This window comes from Maniola hyperantus, chromosome 3 (genome assembly GCF_902806685.2).
Source record: "Maniola hyperantus chromosome 3, iAphHyp1.2, whole genome shotgun sequence".
In the NCBI taxonomy this organism is placed as follows: domain Eukaryota; kingdom Metazoa; phylum Arthropoda; class Insecta; order Lepidoptera; family Nymphalidae; genus Maniola; species Maniola hyperantus.
In genome coordinates, this window is record NC_048538.1 from 9,018,948 (window position 1) to 9,044,337 (window position 25,390).

Sequence of the window (25,390 nt, forward strand, 5' to 3'; positions counted from 1 at the left end):
GGTTTTGTCAAAAAATTAATGCACTTATACTAGTTGGGTAATTTTAAAAAATTATTATTAATTGAGTACATTCTACATAAGGATAATAATTAATCTAACATTAGTAAATAGTTATATTAATCTTCTATCTATACATAACACTACCGTGGACTGTGGCTGATTAAATAGCAACACAGCCTAAACCGGTGGACCTAGATATTTGATTTTTTACAGCTCCAAGAGACCCTAGACCTAAATATATAGGTATAATACCTCTACAGGTTCCTGAGAAAAGGGGCTTTGGCAGTCAGATGATGGACAACCAAGTACAGTAGCCGGTAGGATATATTGTATATGGACCTTTAGAATGATATTTGGGCTTTGTAGAGCGTTGTCTCTTGTCACTCATACCTATGTGACGTTTTGTCGGTCTCAACGACAGAAACAACACTATGAAACCGTTATCTCTTTCTAAAGGTTGATGTACAATATTGCGTAATGTATCAGGTATCTATGAACATTGAGCATAGCGATGCGAGTTAATTCGCAGAAATAAGCTATATATTACTTAATTTGTAACCTGTTTGTTCAGGGTATAATCGCCAGAGATTTGGACCACTCGGAGGGAAGCGCTACCATAACGGCGGGTGGCCCGGGTTCCACCTTCGTCAATATTCGCCTGAAGGGCGCCAGAGGATGTAGTCTTAATTACCAGATTGAGATTTACGTGTGATTTGTGAATTCTGCTATTAGCTATTAACAATTTTTCGCCAGTACCTACTCTAAAATAAATACTTAGCCAGATATTTTTCTTTTTGTGTAAGGTCCCTATTTTTAACCGACTTCAGAAAAAGGAGGAGGTTCTTATACTTACCTACTCCAAGGTCAAAATGCCGGTACAATCGAAGAGAATGTGGTCTAAATTTTTAGTCCAAAGCCGAAACTCAATTATATAGGTAACAATAGTCCTGCTTTGCTAGGTTAGGTAGGTAATCAAAACTATAACTAGGTAGATAGGTACCTACCTACAGTGCCACCACTACCTACCACAGCTACTTAGTAACTATAACTACCTAGTAGGTAAGTATTTAATCACTGAAATACAGGTGTGGGGGTTAGATTGACAGAGTCCCGTCATAATGTCACCTGCATTCTTATGAAAAAATTATTATTATTTATTATTATTCTTATAGATAAGACCAATCGGACGGAACGTACGGACACCTCTACAAACGTTAAATAAGCTCAGTTCATTCAACTTCTGAGGATTCTATGCCATTCGCGATGTGCCGGCATTTCGGTTTCGAACTAACGCCTAGATAGTATACCTAATGCCCTTCCATAATTATGCGGCGACCATAAACTAGGTACCTATGTATAAAGAAATAATGGTGCACGTCGTAGGGTATCGATCATGTTACCTACCTATCTACTATCGAGTTTCGATCTTATACGAGGAGAGCAGATTACTTCTTTTAATACAAGCTATGATTCATTGTACTTTCATATCTATTGATTTTGGGAAATTGTTTCTTGGTATAACAAATAGTTGTTTGTTATATAAATCTTCATCGTCGTCATCAAATGTCGATAATAACGGGTTGAAACGCTGCTTCTTGTATTCGAGGAGTTGTTGAAGTTTATCAATCTTAGCTTTCTGTTCTTCGCGCTCCATCTCGTTAATGAGCATTGGTAGAGTGGCTGCACATACCCACAAATAAAACATGCCCACTGAAAAGATAAGAAAGGGGGGAAAGATTATGTTGGAGCACAGATAATGCAACCTCAAGAGTACGCATATACCTACAAGGTTTTGCATGAAAACAAAATCGTAAATTGTTGGCGGGGGACAGGGGAGAATACTTTGTTGCGATTGGTGGACTCAAAAGTCAAGTAATCAAGACAATGTGCGGAATGAGGATACCGAACGAGCGGGCGTGGGCTGACTTTTATGCTAAGCAACTGCCTAAGCTTGGTGATCGCGGGTGTCCACTTATTAGGAGTCTAGGTGGTGGTCTGTGTGCTGTGTGTGGAGGTTTAAAGTGCAAATCCTTCTACCCATCTTTAGGGCTTTTAGTAGGTAAAGCAACACCTTGACATGTTATTACGTACTTATATGATTTCAGTAAAAATGTTGCACCTTATTCATATTACTTAGGTAATTCTATTGTTTATAATTTTAAAATACATTGTGTGCACCAGTTGATTAAGCAGATGTGAAATGTTCCGTTACTCACAAAGTATAAAGCCACTCGCCACGCTAGCACCAATAACTAGGCCTATATCCATGGTGTTCTGTTTAAGAACCAGCAGCCACGTTATTACCAGTATTGTCAGAGATATAAGACGCATCATCTCTATCAAAATAAAACCAATCATCGCGGCATTGTTGCACTGCAATAAACAATAATATATTGATTACCTACTAGGTACCTATATTATACTTAATCATCATTGATTCTTCAACACCTAGGTATCCGGGTAGATTGGCTCAGGTCTGGTCTAGTAGGAGGCTTTGTCCGTGGCTAGGTAGGTCTAGGTATCTAAACGGCAAAGCCGTGACGCCAAGTGATAATATAGCGTCTTGTTACTATAGTCTAGTTATTATCACGCTGCAGGCTTGGTCATAAATCATAATCGGACTAGGGATGTGCGCTAGTTGCGCGCGCTCAAGGCCGTTATCGATAACGGAATCATCAAGGTTACGACGTAAACATACTGCATTCATTACGTATGCAGGGTAACTAATGGGTACTAGACAGACAGGCGGACGGACAGCGGAGTCTTAGTAATGGGGTTCCCCTTGGCACCCTTTGGGTACGAACCCTGAAATAATTTGGTTAAATTAATCTACCGTCTCAATAACAAATCCCTTTTATTTGGAAACGCAGGAGAGGTTGATACTTACCACATAGGCTCCATAAATGTACAGGATACAAAAAATTATATAGATGCTCAAAATGACAATGGAGTAAGTGATATATTTTTCAGGATCTGAAATAATAACGTAATTTCTGAAACTACCAATTCAGAAGCTCAAGTTGGATTGGTATTTATTTTAGTAAGTTATATTATACAAGGGCCATGGCAAATTGAACAGCGACCCCGACGTGATTCGCGTATTTGGTATACGTGACTCATGAGGAATTACGTACAGTCATAACTAGTCAGTAAGTATGCCTACCTAGGTATATACATAGGTATGTCACAGTTGAAACCCGTTTCACCTAGTAAAAAACTAGTTCTTTGGTTACAATTTATTTTAATCACAAAAAACTAGAATAAATAGAACAAATCTGGTGTTTTTGTAAACCACGAAACCAGGAAACGCCAAAGGAGGTATGTAATTATGTATGAGTAGGTGAAGCTGAGTGAAGGGACGATGCGTGTCCAGCTTCAGTCCAGCGAGTTGAGCATACTTCCAAATTTATTAAATATGCATATGACATCTCAGAATCAGAATGATTACGTACCTATCTAATAAGTATAGTTGACCACTTATACCTACTAGGTGCAGACAGGTTCTACAGAGTACAGACCCTACAGTTATATCTATTCTATCTACCTGCTTGAAAATTTTCCAAATATCCATTCACATAAAATATGAGGTTCAAGTTTTTCATCCACAGTGATAATTGCTCTTTAACATTTTGTTGATGCTTAAAAGCTATGCCAAAAATTATTATTCCCAATACAGCTTGAATCTGCAATATAACGTAAATCTATTAGCCTGCGGAAGAAGAGACTGAAAAACGCGGCAAGTTAAAAATATATCAGTACGGCAGCCCCAAAATTAGTAAGACAGACCTAGTAACCTAGCTAATTTGATACTTTAGAATTAATGTACCGTGTACCTACTTATTTTTATTTATGTTCTATCAAATTAGGTTATTCCAGGTCTGTCATACTAATTTCAGAGCTGCTATACTGATATTTTTTAAATTTGCCGCGCTTTTCCAGTCTCTTCTTTCGTTAGCCAGACTCGTATCTACTCTACTGTCAACTGCGATTATTTTGCGGATGTGCTTTTAAGGTTTAAGTAAGAATCATCGTTAAATCTTCTTTAATAGTTACTGAAGTAATCTACTGTGACAGACAGACAGACGGACGGAAAAAGTAGCACCATAAGGATTCCATTGTTACCATTTTGGTACGGAACCATAAAACCGGTCTAATCAGTCAGTTAGTCGTTTATTTTAGTTATTCTGATATGTAAGGGCAAAGCAGACCGTTTTTGAAAGATAGATTTAAATACTATTGTATCTTACAACTGAGAAAATCCCTATTAATATGCCACCAAGTCGAAGTGAAAACCAAAAGCAGCAACTGTACACAAACACCATTTTACTATGAATAAAACTTTAAGTTAGGTATATGCATAGGCAGATAGGTCTGTCTAATTCAACTGCCATTATTGTTGTATCGATCGTGAGGATCAGAATATCGCTGCCATATAACACAATAACATGCCCGTGACTTTGGTTTTCAGTCACTTTAGTGCTTATGATATTTACTCATAGATATCTACATACCACAGGCACCTAATAGGAATAGGTAGTACATTTAGCACCTAGTGGCCGTAGGCACGGCGTAGCCAATATGTACACTACGCGGCAGAACATATTGTACATCGACCTTTACATTAAGATTTCGGCTTTGTAGAGCGTTATCACTGTCACTCATACCTATGTGACGTTTTGTCGGTCTCAACGACAGATACAACGCTCTACGAAACCGCTATCTCTTTCTAAAGGTCGATGTACAATATTTTCTGCCGCGTACTGTATCAGGTATCTATGAAGTATGAACATTGAGCATAGCGATGCGAGCTCAGTTATGCGAGTTGAATGGCAAAACCAAAACATTATTTTTCATTCTTAATAAAAATTGAACGCTTATAAAATCAATTACAATCCTTGGTAGTACGCGACAGGTCGAGATAGCAATCGAGGAGGGAACGCCCCGCACACCCTCCGTGTTAAACCGGCGCGGGACACGTGCGGGTGTGCGGGGCGTCCCCACGCCTCATACCTCGATTGCCATCTTTAAACCTATAACGGACTATACAGTGTTCTAGTCAAGAAACTACACCTTAAATTTTAAGGGATTATCGAAAGCTCAGTACGCAAAGTAATAATAGATACAGATAGTAAATCATTAATATTTATCATATACTAGACGATGCCCGTAACTTCGTCCGCGTGGATTTAGTTTTTTAAAAATCCCGTGGGAACTCTTTAACTTTCCGGGATGAAAAGTATCCTGTCCTTCCCCGGGATGTAAGCTATCTCTGTATCAAATTTCGTCAAAATCGGTTGAATGGATGGGCCGTGAAAGGTTATAGCAGGCAGACAGACACACTTTCGCATTTATAATATTATTAGTATGGATTGCAATAACAATTTTAATATTCTTAATAATTACCGACAAACATTATTATTGATAATTGTTTATATAAGTATAGACAATCCATTTACCCTATATCATAATCAACGATCTCGCGTGTCGAATGTCGATGCCATCGATCGCGTCCTAAGGTCATAAGTATCCAAATTATGTAATTACTAGCTGATGCCCGCGACTTCGTACGCGTGGACTTAGGTTTTAAACAATCCCGTGGGAACTTTTTGGTTTTCCGAGATAAAAAGTAGCCTATGTCAATCTCCAGGTCTTTGACTATACCCATGCATAAAATCACGTCAATCCGTTGCTCCGTGATTGAAGGACAAACCAACAAACAAACACTTTCGCATTTATAATAAGGGTACTGATAAGTTATAACATATCGCTTGCAGACACTAATGTTTGTTACAGCAGCCTTTGAATATAATAGGTGCATGGTCTATAGTCCTATGTTTAGTCTGAATCTTAGATAAGGTTGGCTATTTTGACAGGTCTTGACCAAAAGCATATTCATCTGCCAGCTGCTCCGTGGTGGCCGGTGGGTTCACGCATTGGCATGCACTGGATTTGACGCCAATGTATAGTAGGCATTAGTCACGTGGCCTACCCACTTGACTGACCCACTGGTAGATTATTTATTATGAATTATGATTATTATGAATAGAAATTAGAATATTGATCTATTTTAAATAGATTGGATAGATTATCTACTTATTTTAATGAACTAAAAGCCAGTGCTTCCCAGACCTTCGTTATTTTATAAAATCTGAAAGTTTCTCTGCGTATTGTCCGACACTGGGAGGAACGTTTGTTTGGATCACGGAGGCTTTGGGAGATAACAGGTACATCAATATATATATTTTTTAATATTTTCTTCAGACTAGTATTAAATGAGTATTTTACAATTCACGTCATGCATTGCCAGATACTTGGCGACCCCATGCAGACATCCTTAAAGTTTAAGAGTGTCTGGCAGGAGGTTCCCACGACACTAAATGTCTGGCAATACATAACGTGATTTCTAATACTATTCCGAAGAAAATATAAAAAATTAGTCTTTATACTGCTATATATTGCCACCATGATCCAAACAAACGTTCCTCCGAGTGTCGAGGACAATACGCAGAGAAACATTCAGCTTTTATAAAATAACTAAGGTCTGGCACGCGCTAGCTCCCTCTGTATAAGACGCATGCCTGTACCTGCACGCCACTGGATTCACGAGGCTTTCACAAAATCATGTTTGGGGTACCTACCTACCTTCTAAAAAATAAAACAACAGCGTTACAAATTAAGTTTATTTATTTAACTCGCAGTGCTCATTACTTGCTGACAATAATTTTGCAAAACACAAAATATTGAAAAAAAATTAATTTCAATCATTAAATCTATTTACAATTTTTGAAAACACAATGATGGTAAAATAGAAGAATCTATAGGATAGTAATGGCACTCATATTAACAGCAAGACCTCCTGTTAAGTGCGGATCTCAAACCTTAAAGAGGATGAGCAGAAATGTATGAACTCCAGCCTAGGAACCAATAACAATAAGCAATATGTCATCGGAAAGGTTTATAAATACTACAACTCTATGGCCGCAAATGTTAAATATCTCAAATCACTGATTGAAAAAAGTTATGGCTAAATAAAATGAGATGTGACCATTATTATTAATGAGAGTTCATTAATAACATTGATATTATTTTTATTGTTTTAGTAGCTATGAGATAATAGCAAGCGCAGTGTGGGACGACCTCCAACCCGCTGGACTGACGACCTTAAGAAGATAGCGGGAAGTGGGTGGATGAGGAAGGCGGAGGATCGTGTGTGGTGGCGTGCTCTTGGGAAGGCCTATGTCCAGCAGTGGACGCAAACAGGCTGGATGATTGATTGAGATAATAAATAATGGTTTTTAATCGTAACAAGTAGAAAGTAGAGCAGTGATAGCCTTGTGGTTACACTCACATGTTGTGTTTGTGAAGTCTACCAATACTTGGCCTGCGTGCCGGACTATAGTCTAAAGTCTGAGCGGAGACTTCTGCTCAGTATTGGGCCGGCGCGGGCGATGAGTTGATCATGATAATGATTACACAAGTAGTAAATCTCGACGTAATATTTGTGAATAAATCTATATATACCAACGCATTTTTAAACCGTCTCCTTCAAAAATGAGATCCCTTAAGTGTAATCCCCGGAGGATTAAATAGGTCGATATGTTGTACAGCTCCCTGTCCGCCGTCCAGACAGATAAGTGCAATAATTTTGTGATGTTACACACATGTCAATTACAACCCTATTACTGAACAATTAAAGTCTATAATTAAAGCTTCAACCGTGCAACCTGTAAATAGCGATAACTTATTCCCACAGATATTGCGGACTTCCCATCGTTGTCAAAGTTGTAGAACGTAAAAAAATATTCTGATGACATATCGTTGGTCGTTATTGGTCACTAGGCTCAGTTGCCCCTCTGCCTCTGACAGTTAATTTTAAATAATATTAAAAGAAGTAAATTCTTGCAACATAAATAAGTAATATTAAGTACCTCCTAAATTAGCATAGCAATATAATAATTAATCACTAATATTTGACAATCATCATCATACTTTGCTACTAAATAAAGGAATATCAACCAGTAAAGTTATATTATGGTCAACCTTGAACAAACATAGTACAGGTGACTTATAATACCTATTATGAAAATTATTGTAGAATTGTAAAAAAGTAAAAAGTTTTGTTCATGCGAGAAATCAATTTATTATTTTATATAATATATGTATCCATATATTATATAAAAAAAAATTGTGTTAGGATTGTTACTATTAAGCCGCCGTCCACCGAAATAAAAATATGCATTTAACATCCTGTTCAGCTAAACTATTGAGACAAATCGTCAGTCGGTACATTTTGTGGAAGTTTTGAAAATGTACACTACACGTAGAGGTTCACTATACGTAATACGACGCAAGTTTTGTAGCGTTGACGCGGTTTTATGAAATTAACTCCAAAAGACTGACAATTAAATTATTAGCATATTAATGTTAATGGTGTTTAAATTAATCGCTATACAATAAATGCCGTAAAACAAAAACACATGTGTATAAAGTTTTCAACACGAATTTTTAAGTGGTGCAATTTTTCATACTAATATATTTTAACTAAGGAGTAAAGAATATTGTGATATAATAGACTAAAAGCTATGACTGGCCCGTTATGTGGGCAGCGTGGAACACGAGTTCCCTGAGCAGTTGACTTCTTATAAATTGTAGCCTGTTTTACGTCGTCCGCGACAAAATTGTAACTAAATTATATAACCACACACCTTTTTTGGCATCATTGTAATATTTTATCTATCATTCATATAAAATATGAAGCAAGCTTCATAAAATTAATTTATAATTATGCCACGCACGCGCGCTACACTAACGTGGCAGTAAAAATTGAATAAAAATAATAGAACAGAAATCAAACAACTAATCTACATTTTATTAAATATTATAGTCAATTTAGAACCACAAAAACGACGAGTAGGTATTTAATTATACAACTCATAAATGGCGCCCCCTACGTTTATATTTGACACTAACTATAGTTGACTGAATAGGAGCATCAAATCAACAGTCAGTACTAACACACAATGCTCGGTCGAGAGATTGAGATCGAGAATCGGGCAAACAGTTCTGACGAGCGGAATCTTTGAAAAATGTTACTTTGCAATAATTATTGGCTCACTTTATCTCAAAAATTAAAAAGCGAGACTTACAACTAAATTAAGAATTGTTTAGAATTTTTACCACTAAAATTTACAGTGCCAGTTTAACTACATTAATTAAAATAAGCAATATTAAATTAGGTATAAGTTGGAACATGTTACTCACATAATTATTATATTGAGTAAAGTTGTCATTTGGATTGAGTTTGGTAAGAGGTTATTTACTTAACTGTATGTTAGAGATTGAGGTACGCCGTTAACAGTCTTTGATTTCAGGACCCCATTTTCATAAGACATCACAGTCTCACGACCATTCTCCATGACCCTGGAAAAAAGAAAATGTATTTATAAGCGACTTCAAATAGGTAGTTTATGTATGTAAAAAAACAAAAAGGGGCGAAGGGGCGCCAAAAATAGGGGATAAAAGTACAAAATCGGGTATAGGGGTAAAAGGTATGAGAGGGGCACTAAAACCTTTTATTCGTTTTAAAACGCGTGCTTTTTGCACACTGCAAGTGACCATCATGATTAGTTTGTCATCAAACTTTCAATGACGGCAGAGAGTGCTCAATAAAAATAAATAACAAATCGTTTTGCTATAATCTATGTTAACGTATTTGCTATCACTGATAAGGGGCGAAATAGAGTTTATACATATCTGCCCCCCGATTGTGCAAGAGAAATGTATTCATCGTTATCGTAATCGACAGAAAATTCTGCCCTTTGATTGGTTGATTTGCTGTTAACATTTTTTCACAGTCAATCAAGGGGCAGATTTTGTTACCAATTACGATAACAATTGGGGGGCTGGATTCTAGGTATACCCGGTTTTGGACGAAACTTATGAAACCTGAAACTTGTTTCGTTAAATATTTGCCTTAGCGTTGCGATTTTACCCCACTTTTCCCTATATAACGAATATGGCGCGAATATCAAAAACTACCTACAATACAAGTTTTGATTTTTTGTTATAATATGATCAGATATTATTAGGAAAAGTATAATTTGTACAGGATGCAACTAACTTTTTCGTAGTAATCTTCTTGCCGTTGACAATCCTCGTGGTGGTGGTGGTGCTGCGCATGTTGGCGCCGCCCGCGCCGGCCGCGGAGCTGTTGAAGGTAGAGAAGGACGTGAAGGTGTTGCCGTTGCCCGCGTGCGCGAAGATGTCGTCCAGCCCCTGCACGCCGAAGCCGAACGGGCTGAACAGCGACGACGTCAGCGACGTGCCGGGGTGGCTGCGCCGCCCGCCGCGCCCGCCGTGCCCGTTCATGTCTGTCACGCCCGACACCATCCGTTAATATGTAAACCGATCTACTTAGAGGTGATTAACTCAAACCATAGGTTATCGCGTACGCTTTTACGTGTTACGTCTAGTAATAATTTTCATAATAAATTATTGTGATTTGTTTCGTGTGACAAAAAAGATGGGCATTTCTATACACGAGTGATATTCTCTTTTCTCTTCAACGAAACAAGGCTTTGGCAAGAAGTACCTCAGTATTTAACTTACAATCGTATTGTTTGAGCCCTTATATTTTGACTAATGACTATTGATATCCGCAATAATACAAGTGTCCCAATGTGGAAACGCAACGCGTCCAAGCATTCCAATTTCCAGTACGGACCGCTTGCAGGTCAGTACACTTCAGTCTTGTCCGTATCGTCATGCCATTAGAAAAATAATACCACGTATCATGTCACAAAAGAATCTGCCTTTTAGTTTATGTAATTATTTGTGAAGGTTTTGTAAAAAAATACGCATCCAGTTTACGATTGGATAGGATTATGATCGGTTCGACAATCCAAGATTTTTACCAGCAAATAAGTCGCCAAATGGGGAACCACCAAAGAACTCTCTGAACACCTCCTCTGGGTCTCGGAACTTGAAGGGGAAACTGTGGTAGCCAAAGTCGTAGTCTTCATCGGCCGCGGAATGTCGCCCCCTGCTGTTGTTCAGCCCTTCTTTACCATACTGATCGTATACGCGACGTTTTCTTTCTGTAATAAAAACAAAGTTCTTTAAACTTCTTCGCAGCTTCGACAAAATACTGCGAGAAAAAAGCATGGAATAAATAAAATAATTTCCTACGCCTGAAATGAATGCAGTATGTACCTACCGTAAACATAATGTTGCGTTTAAAGCATATTATTAGCTACAAGATGGCATGACATCTAAACAATTATCAACGTTTTATTTTTATATGACTATGGCGTTAAAGCAGGTATAGTCCGCGACAGGTCGAGATGGCAATCGGGATATGAGGCAGGGAACGTCCCGCACACCCGCACGTTACCAGGCTGTGTGGGTGTGCGGGACGTTCCCTCCACGGTTGCGGTTGTTAAATTGCAAGACATCTAAAAAAATCACTAACGTTTTATTTTTAAATAACTATGGCGTTAAAGCAAGTAGGTAGTAGAAGATACTCTCCTAAAGTTAAAATATTTTACAAAACATGAATATTAATACCCGCTCTTGTATTAAGGGCCGTCATCGGTTGAAATTCATTTGGCGATTAAAAAAGCAACCCTTGAATAAATACCTAGTTTAAAACGATATTAAAAAAACAAGTCAAATAGTTTTTTAATGGCAAAATATTTTAACTAAATAAAATATTATACACCACACGCAGAATATGACTTCAAATCGATTTAGTACCTACTGATTCATGATATTTGCGAATAACAAAAAAGGGCATTACATCTTATAGAGCAGCACAGATGATTAGTATAAAATTCACACAATTTTGGTTTGTTAATAGCAATTTAATTGGGTAGCTGCCAAAAACTCCATTGTTAAAAAAACTATTAAGAATTTGTGTTAATGAAATTAATAATAATATAACACGATACTATTATATTATTACTATTGAATATTGTCATTATATTTCATGCTATTATAATTATTCCAAATCAATCAACCGACACTAGGTACAAACTCGTTCCAAACTTAATATTTTTATAAAATATAGCAAATGTTTTAACTATACTATAAATGGTCAAGTAATTAAATTCTTAAAGATACCTAGTTTAGGGTTAAAATGACAATATTCAAATAAATAAAACCCTAGTTGAAGTGGAAATCTACCAAAAAAACGGTGGAATGGTGTCTCTCCAAAAAAACCTTTGAAGCTAAAGTGTCGATGGCCATTAACTCCGTTCTTGCTTGAGTATCTGTGACTGTGGTGACTGGATCCCCGTGCATCATATAATTTCCGCTTGTTTTCTACCCAACAATAAAATCAATTTGTACAAAACCTACCAAATTCTACTCAAACGTGCGAAGTTGCGACTATTTAATAAATTCGTATTGTCAGTCAAAGAAACTCTTTCTAGAGAAAAAATAAACTAAACCAAGATTTGATAGGTTTTAATTTAAAACAGATCTTTACCGTATACGTAATAATAATTATTGTGATTTATTAAGTACCGAGGCCATGGACGAAATTCGCAAGGTAAAGTCGATTGCCCTGGCAGTCGAATTTGCCCATAGCCTCTACACAGAGTACTAGGCGTGCCTTTTAAGTTCTGTCGTTTCCATATTTCCCGGCAATTTTGAATTAGGAACTGTTTTATATTCGAATGTGTTTAAATTTTGAATCTCAAAACAGTTGAAAGTATTAGGATTAATGCTATTGTTTAGTCACAGCGTCGATTCGAATCTGTCAGGTTACGTACGAAAATGAATCTTTCTAAGGAAAATGTTCGTGCAATAATTTTCTACAACTTTAGAAGAGACCTGACACGGCTTCAGTGTTTCGAAGAGCTAACATCTGTGTTTAGTGACGAAGCCCCATGTCTGCGGACTGTCGAACGCTGGTATTAAGAATTCCAGCGTGGACATACTAGTGTTAGTGACAAATCTCGCGAAGGACGCCCAAAATCCGCCTTCACTGAAGATAACATCATTTCTGTGAGACAACTAATTGTCGAAGATCGTCATGTGACGTATCGAGAGATAGAGGCTCTATTAGGCATCTCAGGGACAACCATTCAGAAGATCTTGCATGAAGCGCTTGGTGTGAGAAAGCTAGTTTGCCGTTGGATACCGCATCTGCTTTCCGACGATCACAAGGCAGCCCGCGTCAGATGGTGTAAGAAAACTCTGCAAAGGTTCAACCGAGGAGAGTCAAATCACGTCTACGACATCATCAGTGGTGACGAATCTTGGATCTATGCTTACGATCCTGATTCCAAACAACAATCTAAAATCTGGGTCTTTCAAGACGAGCCAAAGCCAACTAAAGTTGTTCGTTCTCGAAGCACTTCAAAGAAGATGGTGGCCACGTTCGTTGGAAAAACCGGCCATGTTGCCTATTGCACTTGAAGATCGTAGAACGGTTAACGCAGAGTGGTATACCACAGTTTGTTTACCACAAGTCATCGCTGAACTTCGAAAATCTAACTCAAAGCGACGCATCATCCTGCACCACGACAACGCAAGCTCACACCGGGCTCGTCAAACGATTGAGTATTTGAAGCAGGAAAAAGTAGAAATTCTTGACCATCCTCCATACAGTCCTGACCTAAGCCCTAACGATTTCTTTACATTTCCTAAAATTAAGAAAAGTCTTCGTGGTCAAAGGTTCCAGTCCGGTGAAGAAGCAGTCGACGCTTTCAAGTCAGCCATTTTGAACACCCCCACTTTAGAGTGGAATAAATGTTATTATAACTGGTTTGAGCGAATGGAAAAGTGTATTAAGCTACGTGGTGAATACTTTGAAAAACAATAAAAAGTACTATAAGGTTCTAGTTGTGTTTTTTTCTTCAAACGACAAAACTTAAAAGGCATGCCTCGTAGCACCAATAGCTGAATGGTTCAACCCAGTATTATAGGTCTAAGGGTTCAACCATGCTGTCGCTTGTACAAACAACAATAATAAAACTTTAAGAAACTATCCTTTAGTTAATATTTTAATAATAACCCAGCTTCCAGTTTTAACAGTGCTGTCAGAGACCAGGCAAAGCCTGCTTATAAATATCAATATTTCGAGAACTGCATAGAGGAGATATGCAAAGTTGGCTGCCTGAGCAATGGTAATTTTGCACATTTATGGACTATTATAAAATATATATTGTATACTAGCGACCCACCCCGGCTTCGGACGGGTACCTTATTAAAATTTTCGTCTGGTTCTCTAATTTAAAAAATGGCACTCGGGAATAATGTAGCTTTCTAACGGTGAAAGAATTTTTAAAATAGGTCCAGTAATTTTTGAGTTTATTCGTTACAAACAACAAAAATACACATTTTTCCTCTTTATAATATTAGTGTAGATCAAGCAAGTTATTTACAATAAATATTGCATATTTTACTTGTTAAAATAGATATTGGATAAATATAAACTATGTATGTGGATATTTGAAGCACTTTTATAACTTAACATCCTAACAACAACAGTGTGTTTTTTGGGGAAATCCAAAACCATAGGGGGTACAGGGAAACTGTCTTAGAAAACTTCAGCTCTTTTTTTGTGAAAACAATTTTGACATAGTTAATTTTTTATGCGCAATTTTTTATTACATACATAGGTAGGGTAGGGGTGGCAACAAGGAACCACAAAAAGTTTGAACAGTTATTACTCCACTTCTATAGTGATCTATAATGCACAAATTGCACCAAACGATAGGAAATTTAATGAAGATTAAACTTACATACTAGGTTTTTGCATATTTTATATCACTTTTTTTCTAGGATTTTTTTTCTAAATAATGGAAAATGGTTCACTGTGTACACCCCATGGTACACAATGAACCGGGGTAGTGGTACTCAGTGAACCGAAGTAGTTTACAAAGTGTTTACAAAGGACTAGCTACTAATCTAGCATTAGAATAATTTTTATTTTTTAGAATAGGTATATCTTCGAAGCTTAGTCAAGTCAATACTTTTTTGTAATTTTTTTAAATATATAAAAGGAAAAGGTGACTGACTGACTGACTGACTGACTGATTGACTGACTGACTGACTGACTGATCTATCAACGCACAGCTCAAACTACTGGACGGATCGGGCTGAAATTTGGCATGCAGATAGCTATTATGACGTAGGCGTCCGCTAAGAAAGGATTTTTGAAAATTCAACTCCTAAGGGGGTAAAATAGGGGTTTGAAATTTGTGTAGTCCACGCGGACGAAGTCGCGGGCATAAGCTAGTTAATTATAAAGTCAATAACTTTTTAATTCATTTGGATGAAAAATGAGAACCTGAAATTGTACGAAAAAACATTTCCTTAAATTTGACCAACTTCCGCTGTCCCGTTTTTCTTAAATACAAATTAAATGATCCTTACATGAAACTGAGTCAATCGGCATTTTAAAAAAAAGTCTATTTCATTGATTTTTATGGACAACTCACGATTGACCAAAAAATTGATTGTGCCAAAATTGTTTATGCAAAAAAAAAGTGCTGAAGTTTCCTAAGACAGTACACTTCGTATGGTTTTAGGTTTACCCATACTGTCCCAGTTAATAAAAACACACTGTGTAATGAAAAAGTACGTAAAATCAGACCCATTAAAAATAAAGTTCAGCTTTTTGTTGCACATTGGGGCCGATTCTCTAGTACACAATCTCTAAACTAAACTAAATTAACAGGTCTAAATCTAGTGCTTTCCTTTTCCGCAAGCAACATTATGAAAGGGATAGCAATAGATTTAGACGTGATATTTTAGTTTAGTTTAGAGATTGTGTACAAAGGAATTAGCCACATTGTAAAAAAATATTTAGAGAAAACAACACCAATATTGCTTACTATAAATGAAAACTACATAGAGAGAGAAACAGCGCGTACCAGACCTTCGTTATTTTATAAAAGCTGAAAGTTTCACTGCGTATTGTCCCCAACATTGGGAGGACCGTTTGTTTGGATGTTTGTTCGGACTTTGGATCACGGTGGCTTTATCGTGGCAGCCCCCTGCCAGACACCCTTAAACTTTTAAACTTTAAGGGTGTCTGGCGGGGTTGCCATGAAACTAAGTGTCTGGCAATGCATGACGTGATTTCTAATGTGTACTATTATGAGGAAAATATAAAAATTAAACTTTACACTTTGACGTAAGATTTTTTACACCCTTACCTCTTATCTCCCAAAGCCACCGTGATCCAAACAAACGTTCCTCCCAGTGTTGGAGACAATACGCGGAAAAACTTTCATCCATACTAATATTATAAATTTGAAAGTTTGTCTGTCTGTCTGCTAGCTTTTCACGGCCCAGCCGTTCAACCGATTTTGATGAAATTTGGTACAGAGTTAGCTTATATCCCGGGGAAGGACATAGGCTACTTTTTATCCCAGAAAATTATAGAGTTCCCACAGGAATTTAAAAAACCTAGATCCACGCGGACGAACTCGCAGGCATCATCTAGTTTTTTATAAAATAACGAAGGTCTAGCACGCGCTGGCTCGCCCAACACTACACACTCACGATCCTCTGATCACAATAACATTGAACATGTAGCATACGTCGAAACCAAAATGGTAGCATTCAGATTTGACGATTGCAATCGAAGACAGAGATCTGCTGTTTCAAAACCGCTGACCCAAGAATGCTACTTTTAGTTTCTTTTGGTCCATGATCTTATACTCACTACAAGAGAACTATATCTAGCAGTGGACGTCTTTCGATTGACGATGATAATGATCCTACAAATTGTTATTACAGGAACCAAAAACAAACGCCGAGCTAGCCGTTCGTTGCAACGGTCGGAGGAATAATCCTACTAATATTATAAATGTGAAAGTGTGGATGCTTGGATGTTTGTTACTCAATCACGCAAAAACGGCTGAACGGATTTGGATAAAATTTGGAATGTAGATAGATTATACCCTGGATTAATACATAGGCTACTTTTTATCCCGGAAAATCAAAGAGTTCCCGCGGGATTTTGAAAAATATAAATCCACGCGGACGAAGTATTATTATTAGACTGGATGTGAGTTTTGAGATGGTTTCAAGGTGTTCTTAAATTTGTACATTAATATAATTTAAGATCTAGGAGCCCACCCATATTATTCTGTGAAACTTCCCCTTTAGTGGAAGGGAGTTACCATCCCCATTAATGGGGATATGGTGCAGAGAAAATGATCCATCAATATTTTCGGACGACTAGCAATAGCCAAAATAAGTTTGACTGGATGATATAAATAATTATTATAAGAACACTCGATTTGTATGACTATTTATAAATTGCAAGTAGATACAAATCTTACCATCTGAAAGGACTTCATAGGCTTCAGATATCTCTTTAAATCGCCTGTTAGATTCATCTGCATTATCTGGATTCTTGTCAGGATGCCATTTCAGCGCCAATTTTCTGTATCTGTATTCAAAATATTTAGTTTAAAAAATAGTAAATTAAAACCACAAACAAATTATTAGTTTTCCATTAAGTATGAAAAGTAAGAAAGACAACACAAAATGTTAATGTCGAAAATTAATAAATAAAACAATTTATGCTTTTAATAATAGTTGGACGTTGTTACGTAAAAACTAAAAAACATCCAACCCATACAGATTTAGTTTTTAAAAATAATGAACTGTCAAAAGTCTGAACTTTAAAATGAATGGGTTCGGCCACACAGAGTTAGTTTTTAGGGTTCCGTACCCAAAGGATAAAAACAGACCCGTATTAATGTCACTCTGCTGTCTGTGTGTCTGTTTGTCCGCGTGTGTAAATAAAATGAGAAACAAACCTAAAATTTGGTATTTGGTGTAGAATGATGACCCAAAATCTAATATTGAATTAAAAAATTAAATTAAATTATTTTCCTATACATGAAAAAGGAGCCGAAAAGAAAAAAAAATCCTTACCCTATGGCTATCTGAAAACTAAACTAGTACGATATTTTATGCACCATATACTGTATTTAAACAACAAATTCTGAAAACAACGATTTAAAAAATAGTTCGTAAGCTGCGGAAACAAATAAACATTTTTTGGGATTTTCTTTCACGGTTTATTGCGATGTTCTAGCTCGGAAAAGAAATATTTCATACACCCAAATGTATGATGTTCATAATTATGTACGGAACCCTAAAAGAGCGAGGCCCGACTCGCCATTGACCGATTTTTAGATATTCATCTAAAAACTAACTCTGTGTGGCCAGATCCTTTTCACGTAATATTAAATTTTTTAGAATCAGTGACAGGAACTGATAGGCTACTTGATTATGTCCTAATGAAAGGAACTAAGACGTTCATGGGTTTTTATGGCAGGAATCGTTCAATGGGTTATAAAAGAAAAAAACCGAAGAGCGCTATTAATTCAGAGGGTGGAAATTGAGGATAGGGATGAAAAAGCATCCCTTGTGGTGTTTTCAATATATCTCGTAAACAACGCAAAATCTAAATATATAAAAGGAAAAGGTGACTGACTGACTGACTGACTGACTGACTGACTGACTGACTGACTGACTGACTGACTGATCTATCAACGCACAGCTCAAACTACTGGACGGATCGGGCTGAAATTTGGCATGCAGGTAGCTATTATAACGTAGGCATCCGCTAAGAAAGGATTTTTGAAAATTCAACCCCTAAGGGGGTGAAAAAGGGGTTTGAAATTTTGTAGTCCACGCGGATGAAGTCGCGAGCATAAGCTAGTTTCGATATATAATAAAAATCAATAGCCCATAAACTTCCTTGTCATACCTACTTACCCAAACTGATGCTAAACACTTACGCTTTTTTAATTTCACCATCAGTTGCAGTCCGAGATACACCCAGTATTCTGTAGTAGTCCACCATCTCTCTAATCCCTCTTGGGGTATAGTATAATCTGGAATCAAATCAAAGACAAGCTTTACTTTAAGGTTACTTTTCGAACAATCTTACAAAGTACAATATAATGGACTAAGAGCCAGCGCGTGCCAGACCTTCGTTATTTTATAAAAGCTGCAAGTTTCTCTGCATATTATCCCCAACACTGAGTGAAACGTTTGTTTGGATCATGGTGACTTTGGCAGATAACAGGTAATAAAGGTGTAATAAATCTTACGTCAAAGTATAAAGTCTATATTTTATATTTTAGTATTTGAAATGACGTCATGCATTGCCAGACACTTGGCAACCACCTGCCAGACACGCTTAAACTTTTGAACTTTAAGGGTGTATGGCAGAGGGTTGCCATGTACTTCTTTCGGGTTTGCGTACTATATACTGTTGAAAAAACACGTAGTACGCAAAAAATACTACATTTTCAACACCGAAATCTAACAAACAAATCTTTTATTTTAAAAATTCATGAACGTGCCTTTTCATTTACTTTTGACTGATGCAATAGCATGTAGCGTTGAACGTATCTATCTTATTGCGTTCCGAACATGTTAATGTCAAATAGACAAAGTCAAAAGAATGTTATTAGTCTGCTTTATTTTGGTTTGGTTTTGGTAATTATTTCCAACTAGCTGATGCCCTACGATGGACTTCACCTGCGTGAACTTAGGTTTTTAAAAATCCCATGGGAACTTTTGATTTTCCATTACGAAAAGTAGCCTATCCGTAATAGGCCGTCCCCAGGATGCAAAATATCTCTACCAAATTTCGTAATAACATGTAAACGGCTCCGGTATTATTTAAAATCCCATGGGATCACCACGATTTAGGAATGCAATTCCTTACAGCATCAGGGTCGAGTTGGGGCCTCGATTTCAACGATAAAGCCTTTACTTGGTAGGTACCTCCAATATCAATTTTATAACCGACATTTATATTTCAAATTTATAACCGAAATATAGTTTCTAAATCCCATCAGTTTTCGTGGTCAGGTCAGGTCCCCTATTTTCTTTATGGGACAAAGTCGCAAAGTTTCTCTATCGATTAAAAAAAATTAAAGTTGGTTAAAAAAGTAATCTGTCTTACTTTCTATTAAATCTTCTACTTGTCTGTGAAAGTTCCGTCAAAATAGTTTCAGCCGTTCCGAAAATTAACCCGTTCAAACTGACTGACAGACAGACTGACAAAATTTAATAAAAATATGTCAGTCAGGTACAGTTCAAATAAGTGCCTGTCTGTAATTTCGAAATAATAAGTTATTTCGAAATTACAGACAGACACTTCAATTTATTTATTAGTATGGAAAATTAGATATTTTATAGCAAGAACATTGCTTTTGAGAAGTCAAAGTCCTAAATAAAGTATTGATATGTCCATTTCAGTCAGTGATTTCAGTGGTCAAAGTCAAGACAGAAAACAAAAAAGGATATAAGTCCCGCGCATCGCAAATGCGCGTGGCCGCCATTTTAGTGATGTCAGCACTAGATTGAAGTTTCGAGCTGATGGTATATTTTTACTTAAATATACCTACGTCAAGTGATGTTGATATATCAGTCAGTCAGCTTTTCCTTCTATATAGAATATTCTAAAATTACTTACTTTATTATAACATGCTTGCTAACAATAATAGCATCTTTTTTAAATTAACAATCATTTGTTAAGTTATAAAAGAATAAGCTGAAAAAAAAAGTTCTATTTCAGCTTATTCAGTCCGTTTATTACATTTATATAAGTTAGTATAAACACAATAATTTGTGAAAACCTCATGTCACTGTTAAAAACACCACTTAAGATGTCAATGAAAAAATAATTTGACATAAGTTTGTAATATGTCAAGGTCCATAAACAACATCAAAACTCTTCCATATTCACAATTTTCATACTATTCTTTTTATAGATAGTAATGAGGAGTATTTAGACATGTTATGGAGGTTTGATTCCAATGAGGAGGTTTCCAGGCAACGTTCGAGAAAATTTTCATAGATGGAGCTGAAAACTTCAACCACTAAAGATGAAAATTAATACCTATATCTATAACATCTATGCTTTAAATTTTTTAAAAAAGCAAATGCAAAATTAATGAATTACTTCTATTATAGTTCACAGATTTTGTGGGGAAAAAATGTAAGGAAAATTGCAGTGCACGCTAGCTCTTAGACCAGCCATACACGGACAGCTTGAAGCAGTCAGGATGGACTGTTTCAAGCTGCGACTGCATATTGAACTATAGACTTCTACGTATGTACATACACAAACTGCTCAAGCAGTTGCAACTGCTTTGGGCGGTTGGGTGGTCAAGCAGTTGCCTGGCATACACTGACTGCTCAAGCCGTCAACCGCTCTCGCGCAGTTACCTCCACCCGCGCGGAGGTAACTGCGCGAGACTCTGACTGCAAGAGCGGTCCGTGTATGTTGATCACTGGCTAACCGCTTGAGCAGTCTGTGTATAGCCGGCCTAACTCTTCATCTATGTCATTGATTGACACAACCTAAACATTCAAGCATAGATCATATACATAGATATAATTTTTCATCTTTAGTGGTTGTAGAATTCAGCGCCATCTATGAAAATTTTTTCGAACATTGCCTGGAAACCTCCTCATTCCGAAAGTTCAAAACTTCAGATTAATTATAAACCTTCAACTCAGATTTCAGTTCTGATAAATTCTAATCGGAAATTATATCCGAGGTTAAATATGCTGATGCTGCTTAACTTCACTACTAGTAGGTAGGTACTATATATGCCTAGCTGTATTATTTCTTTAACTAATAAGAATATAACTGATGACTAGTGTGTAATTTTATTTTTTTAGAATCTAATTCAAGCTCTCAATTCCCTACCTCCAATTCAAGTTCCGATATGAGCAAATTAAAAACGCCACTTCCAAATTCGTTTCTGATATTATCCCCTTCCATACCATCCCTAGTGTAGATGATGTCAAAATATTATTTGTCCAGTAAAGGACCTTTCCTGGTAGTCTCAATGAACCATGCAGCAGCACAGTGATTTGTAACTGATGCAGTGATTTAGTGATTGATGCTGCTAATTAGTACTTTCCTTATAATTTATATTCTATATACTACCTACCTCATTGGTATTCAATAAAATTATTGTTAAAACATTTTCGACACCTACCACCTACTACTTCCTTATAATGAAATATTTAAAAATAGACTGAATCATCACGAAATTATTACGTAGATCGGTAGAAATTATAAAATAATATTTGCCACCCACACAACTCAAGATGATGCTCTGCAGACTGAAATGTGTTATTGAGAAAATAGTAATCGACAGCTTAGGGCACCTGTGATTTCGTAATACTTAATTGGCAAATTTTAAAGACAACAACATTACAAACCTTTAGAACATTGGAATAATTAGGAAATCCGTTGAGTGCAGAAACAGGTGATCGCGTATGGTAAAGATGTTAGCCGACCTCCCAGTAACACAATGGAAAACTTGGGAAAACTTAACACTTCTTGTCTTGTACTACCACTTTTTATGATTACAAAAGTACATTGATTTCATAGATTTCTAGTGCACTTTGATGTGAGAAATGGACGATTGTTTTTGTTCAATGACATTAATGAATACTGACCGTTCGAGTAATAGGTACCTAGTACTAAAAACACAAATCTAATCAGTCCTTTCCTTTGTAAGCAGAAATTGACAATATTTTAAATGGAAAATTCTAGCAAACAAAACTAACGAACTAACTTTACAGTTATGAATTATAAATATAGCAAGAGAGAGATCAGAGAGATTTAATAATTCTAATTAACTTCGCCTTTCTGTGTATTATTTAATCGTTTCAATACATAATCTATTTCACCAATCACCACCCAATCACACTGAATCACACTAAGATAACACCACAGAGTACTTTTTGATCACACTAGTCATTGAATCGCACTTTTTAATTTTATAATTTATACGAAACATAGATTAAGGATTATGATTATACCAAAGTGAACCAAAGTAGGTATTGATAGTCCCCACCATAGTCCCACAGTAGTCTTTGTATAATTCGTAAAAATCACAGAATGACTTATTGGTCTGTGATGACTCCTCACGCGCCATTTTAACTCTATGGTTCAACTGCACAGATATACCAGATATGCAACTAGCGTAGCCCCCTCAGTCCCTCTCGCTCAAGCAGAGGTACACTTGTGAAATGTTATTCCGTCTATTTTACGTCCGCTTCGGCTATTGTAGCCTAATATACTGTAACCCACCATTGCACAATAACTTCGCAAACAACAGAATAAATCGATTATTTCTTTAAAATAATTGAGTCAACCACGAGTCAACCAAACCTCACTTCACCTGTGCTTGAGCGAGAGGGACTGAGGGGGCCACGCTCAGACTATTAGAAGTAGCCCAATTGTGACACTTACTGTTAGAGCGAGATAGCTAAATGCAATTAAGCAATTATTAGAACGTGACAAAATGATTATGTTCTGTCCTTATCACCGTCGCCACTTTTTTTTGTTTGCCAAAATGTATTTGTACGTGAGTATTTGGCAAACAACGTGAAGCGTAGAAGGAATGACATTTTACAAGTAAGGAAATCTGCTTGAGTGAGAGGGATTGAGGGAGCCACGCTAGTTGCAAATCTGGACATATCTGTGGCCACGCTAGTTGTATATCTGTGCCCTGCTTATCAAACATTACAAGTCTACAAGCTCACAAGTTACATGTTACAAGAACTTTTTTACAAACTCTTGTAAATTATGTTTATCAAATAATTTCACAAGACTTGTAGGATTTAACAAGACTTGTAAGATTTTACAAGACTTGTAGAACTTGTATTTTTAATTTAAATACACTTTATTTTTGCTAAATTGCAAAATAATTTTTCAACCGTAATAAATGTCGATAAAATAGCAATTACGGTACCATAACTAGTCAAGTTATTGTTAAAAATAAAACTTTTTTTCAAATAATTTTATTTTGTGTTAAATAACCTATTTGTAAAACCTATTGCTTCTTATTGTATTTACCTACCTACTTTTATTTATTCTATTTCGGTACACCAACAGGAAGTACCTACACAAAAAGTTTAAATTAAAAATTATACATTCTTTTTCATGAATTAAGGTTAGACTTAAGGAAAAATAGATAGACTTTAAAAAAATTCGCTTTTCGAATTACACCGCAAAAAATGGCGAAATCTGATTCGAAAGTTACAATTATTCTTCAAAAAGATATTTTATTTGGCGCATTTACTGATAAATTATCTAAAGACCAAAAATAGCAGAGTGGAAAGAGATACTATTGCTATGTCAGTCGCTTGGACTTGTATCTACCGAAAAAGATTATGCCAACATACTCGTTTGTATATGAGACACGTTTTGATCGAATTTAAAAAGAGAAGCATTGATAAGTTTAATAAAATTACACCTTTGAATTATTTTATAGTTATTTTACCTATTTACTACTAGGTACTAGATAATTTAATTATTCTATCATACTTGCATACAACTTGTAAAATAAATTAAGAGTCAACGGAGGCTCTCCAACTTTTTCGTTACAAGTTACAAGCTACAAGTTACAAAGGCATTTTTGATGAACAAAACCACAAATACAAGTTTGAAAAACACTTGTATTACAAGTGATATTACTTGTAGTTGTAGTTTACAAGTGTAGTTTTGATAAACGCATTCTTGTAAAAATGCACAAATTTACAAGAGAAACGCTTGTAATACAAGACTTGTAACGTTTGATAAACAGGGCACAGGTAGAAAATTCTAACAAATGCTATTGCCAAAGAATTAAATCAGAATCAATGTAAAAATTTCAAGTCTCTACGTATTAGGGTTCACGAGATACAGTCCACTGACAGACAAACGGACGGCCGGACAGACGGACGGACGGACGAACGAACATGAAATTTTCACTTTGATAAACAGGGCACTGTGCCCTGTTTATCAAACGTTACAAGTCTTGTATTACAAGCGTTTCTCTTGTAAATTTGTGCATTTTTACAAGAATGCGTTTATCAAAACTACACTTGTAAACTACAAGCTACAAGTAATATCACTTGTAATACAAGTATTTTTCACACTTGTATTTGTGGTTTTGTTCATCAAAAATGCCTATGTAGCTTGTAACTTGTATCGAAAAAGTTGGAGAGCCTCCGTTGACTCTTAATTTATTTTACAAGTTGTATGCAAGTATGATAGAATAATTAAATTATCTAGTACCTAGTAGAAATAGGTAAAATAACTATAAAATAATTCAAAGGTGTAATTTTATTAAATTTATCAATGTTGCTCTTTTTAAATTTGACCAAAACGTGTCTCATATACATACGAGTATGCTGGCATAATATTTTTCGGCAGATACAAGTCCAAGCGATTGACTTATCAATAGTATCTCTTTCCACTCTGCTATTTTTTGGTCTTTAGATAATTTATCAGTAAATGCGCCAAATAAAATATATTTTTTTGTCACGAATTATTTAATTGAAGAATAATTGTAACTTTCGCATCAGATTTCGCCATTTTTTGCGGTGT

At 36.2% G+C, this 25,390-nt stretch overlaps 2 protein-coding genes across 8 annotated transcripts in view; both read right to left on the reverse strand.

The window, feature by feature from the left end:
* Window positions 1-1,471: 1,471 nt before the first annotated feature.
* On the reverse strand, window positions 1,472-4,322 carry LOC138404728 (uncharacterized). Its single transcript, XM_069509521.1, has 5 exons — window positions 4,248-4,322; window positions 3,545-3,683; window positions 2,888-2,973; window positions 2,217-2,373; window positions 1,472-1,710 (listed from the first exon to the last, which is right to left on the reverse strand). The coding sequence occupies exons 1-5, from the start codon at window positions 4,320-4,322 to the stop codon at window positions 1,472-1,474; spliced, it is 696 nt and encodes a 231-aa protein (XP_069365622.1).
* Window positions 4,323-6,666: 2,344 nt separating this feature from the next.
* The window catches only part of mrj (DnaJ heat shock protein family (Hsp40) member B6 mrj), a 52,888-nt gene continuing 34,164 nt past the window's right edge, over window positions 6,667-25,390 (reverse strand). Inside the window, exons 1-8 of one of the 7 annotated variants that reach the window (XM_069508841.1) lie at window positions 22,691-22,821; window positions 22,231-22,414; window positions 18,777-18,872; window positions 17,304-17,413; window positions 12,184-12,321; window positions 10,914-11,096; window positions 10,121-10,370; window positions 6,667-9,420 (exon numbers count right to left, since the gene is read on the reverse strand). In XM_069508841.1, the coding sequence (XP_069364942.1) occupies window positions 9,321-9,420; window positions 10,121-10,370; window positions 10,914-11,096; window positions 12,184-12,321; window positions 17,304-17,413; window positions 18,777-18,841 (846 nt within the window). In that variant the 5' untranslated portion in view covers window positions 18,842-18,872; window positions 22,231-22,414; window positions 22,691-22,821 and the 3' untranslated portion in view covers window positions 6,667-9,320. The other 6 variants (XM_069508838.1, XM_069508832.1, XM_034984363.2 and 3 more) reach the window with 6 other exon arrangements.

Excerpts from the sequence above, each read along its gene's own strand:
- LOC138404728 (XM_069509521.1), bottom strand. The coding sequence starts at position 4,322 with ATGGTGTTTGTGTACAGTTGCTGCTTTTGGTTTTCACTTCGACTTGGT. Across the intron at positions 3,684-4,247 it reads TAATAGGGATTTTCTCAGTT|ATTCAAGCTGTATTGGGAAT; the intron begins GTAAGATACAAT and ends GTTATATTGCAG. Across the intron at positions 2,974-3,544 it reads TTTGGAAAATTTTCAAGCAG|ATCCTGAAAAATATATCACT; the intron begins GTAGATAGAATA and ends TTATTATTTCAG.